The 2,500-nt window shown below is 38.0% G+C and overlaps 1 protein-coding gene across 2 annotated transcripts in view; it reads right to left on the bottom strand.

Moving 5' to 3' along the window:
• The window catches only part of LOC101862643 (cathepsin L1), a 7,362-nt gene that overhangs the window by 850 nt on the left and 4,012 nt on the right, over window positions 1-2,500 (bottom strand). For both annotated transcript variants that reach the window (XM_005096664.3, XM_005096663.2), the window contains exons 6-7: window positions 1,788-1,993; window positions 842-1,008 (exon numbers count right to left, since the gene is read on the bottom strand). In XM_005096664.3, the coding sequence (XP_005096721.1) occupies window positions 842-1,008; window positions 1,788-1,993 (373 nt within the window). The remainder of the gene's footprint in view (window positions 1-841; window positions 1,009-1,787; window positions 1,994-2,500) is intronic.

Consider the following 2,500-nt stretch of genomic DNA (forward strand, 5'->3'; position numbering starts at 1 on the left):
GTGTTAAACACTCATAATATATCTATCGACACAAGATACAATATACACCACAATGATCGTTAACACATTTACCTTAAAAAATAGCCAGTTGTGATGTTATCGTGCAAAATCTATTACCTTTTAATCTAGAGAAAAGGCCGTTGAAAATTAACAGCGTTATTACTATTGTCAAAACATTATTTTGATTATGAAGGACAGCGGAAAGTCTGATGAAGAAGCAGTATGTTAAGACACCATGGATTTCGATAATCAATTGCTTAAGGTGAGTAAAGATTTCTCGTACCGATTACGTTCCTAACTGGCAATGAAACAAAGAAATGAAACATCATCTCTAATCTTGTTTCTTTCAAATCGCCAGTCTTTTCGTGTGACAGCATCCTTTGCTGTCACTCACCTTTCTCAACATCTGCCAGGTTTTAAACATCCTTCCTAAAAGCTAATGTTTTGCAAACAAAGTATTTTACTTCGACCACGAGAGTAATTATCTTGGCAGTTTTGGAGGTGGTTTGTTCGCAAGGTTAGCCATACACAAATACAAATTGTCATTAAATTATGCTTAATAGTGGACATGTTTACAACTGATATTCTTAGCGCAGTAGGATGACTTTTCCGTGTTTTTTATGTGTTGCTTAACTATGTGATTCTGCAGAAAATCGTCAAATTGTTTGAAACATACAAGAACTGACATCTTAAACTCAACGAATTTCTAATCCTCTGGAGAAATAGCTGTTGAAACTCATGCAGTCCACGAGTTAAGTTTCTCATCGCCATCAAAGCTTCATTTATAGAAAACTGAAAAGACAAATGAAAGAACTTTAACACGCACATTAAGCAGACTGACCTGTTCTTAACGATCCAGTAATCTTTCCCATCTTGAGTGCCGTACCCCACAGCCAAAACACCATGGTCCAGTTGGGTAGAGCTGCACTCAGGCTCGTCATAGACACCACCGCTGTAAAGCTGGAAGCTACCATGACTCGCATCAATAGCAACGCTAATGGGGCCCACCTAGAAGAAAGCAATGATGTTGAGCTAAATACTTCAGTAACTGTGACAGTGTGCGATATTATTGGATACAGTCTGGTGAGTGAGAGACGGCTGGGCAGCGTGGGGCTTTCAAAATAATAATATAATCATGGAAGTAAACGTACCTTACATATATATATATATATATATATATATATATATATATATATATATATATATATATATATATATATATATTATAATATGTGTGCGTGTGTGTGTATGTATGTGTGTGTGTGTGTGTGTGTGTGTGTGTGTGTGTGTGTGTGTGTGTGTGTGTGTGTGTGTGTGTGTGTGTGTGTGTGTGTGTGTGTGTGTGTGAAGAGTCTTTAAATTTTGGACTCGAACATTATTATTATCCTGAACAGGAAAGAACAAGAATGACCTATACGGGTGACCAAGTATGGAGAAATACAATATATTCGGATTTGCTGAAACAACGTATATGTACTGCACCAAACACATTGTCAACTAAGTGCTTCGCAAGTAGGAATCAAACTTTTTACTTTCAGAAAAAGCTGTGAGAAGGAAAGTGACGGCAGGTAAAGAGAGAAAGAGTAAGAGAAAGAAGGAAAGAAAGACATAAAGAAAGAGAGAGAGAGAGAGAGAGAGAGAGAGAGAGAGAGAGAGAGAGAGAGACAGAGAGACAGAGAGAGAGACAGAGAGAGACAGAGAGAGACAGAGTGGGGTAATGGGTTGTGATAAGTAGATAAGAGTGCAGTTGTGTGCAGTGGGAAGGAATACACCATGGACAAACGTACCCCGGCAACAGCCTTTTGCAGTTCATCCTCACTACCGCTTGTCACGTCTTGGAAGGCTTTCTCTCTGGCTCCGACATCTGCCGACTTGAAGTTGCAGGGACGGTCTTCTGGCTTGTATGGGTAGCTCTTTTCTGTATCAATACCTTTGTTGTCAATTACGTACTGGAACGCCTGGTCCATGAGACCACCATTACAGCCTTGGTTGCCTATTGAGACCAGGAGCAAAATGATTAGTAAATTTATTAAGTCACTTTGGTATTCAATGTACTGGTCCTTGACACAAAAATTACAGGAGATTATTGACCACATGCGAAATGAAATGTCTGAGGAGAGCAATTAACAAAACCAAGAGAGACCATAGCAATAATAAGGTGGTTAGTAACGTGGTAGGAACATCCTCCAGATTGAACAACAAAAAACTATATAGTTTGACCATGTTTCAAGAATGCTCCCAGACTAAACAGCATCTGTGAAAGCTTTGGAAATATAGCTTAAGTTTTGTTGCTTTTTTTAGAGCTGCATCGTTATGTGTGTGGTATATGGTGATATAACAATGATTATATTGGTGTGTTTATGTAGATCAGACGTTATTATCAATGCATACCTTGCTGATAAATTTGACGATAATGATTATGATGATGATGATGATGATGATGATGATGATGATGATGATGATGATGATGATAAGATTTATTGTACTACTTTTATTTAGT

This window comes from Aplysia californica, unplaced genomic scaffold (assembly GCF_000002075.1).
Source record: "Aplysia californica isolate F4 #8 unplaced genomic scaffold, AplCal3.0 scaffold00134, whole genome shotgun sequence".
In the NCBI taxonomy this organism is placed as follows: Eukaryota; Metazoa; Mollusca; class Gastropoda; order Aplysiida; family Aplysiidae; genus Aplysia; species Aplysia californica.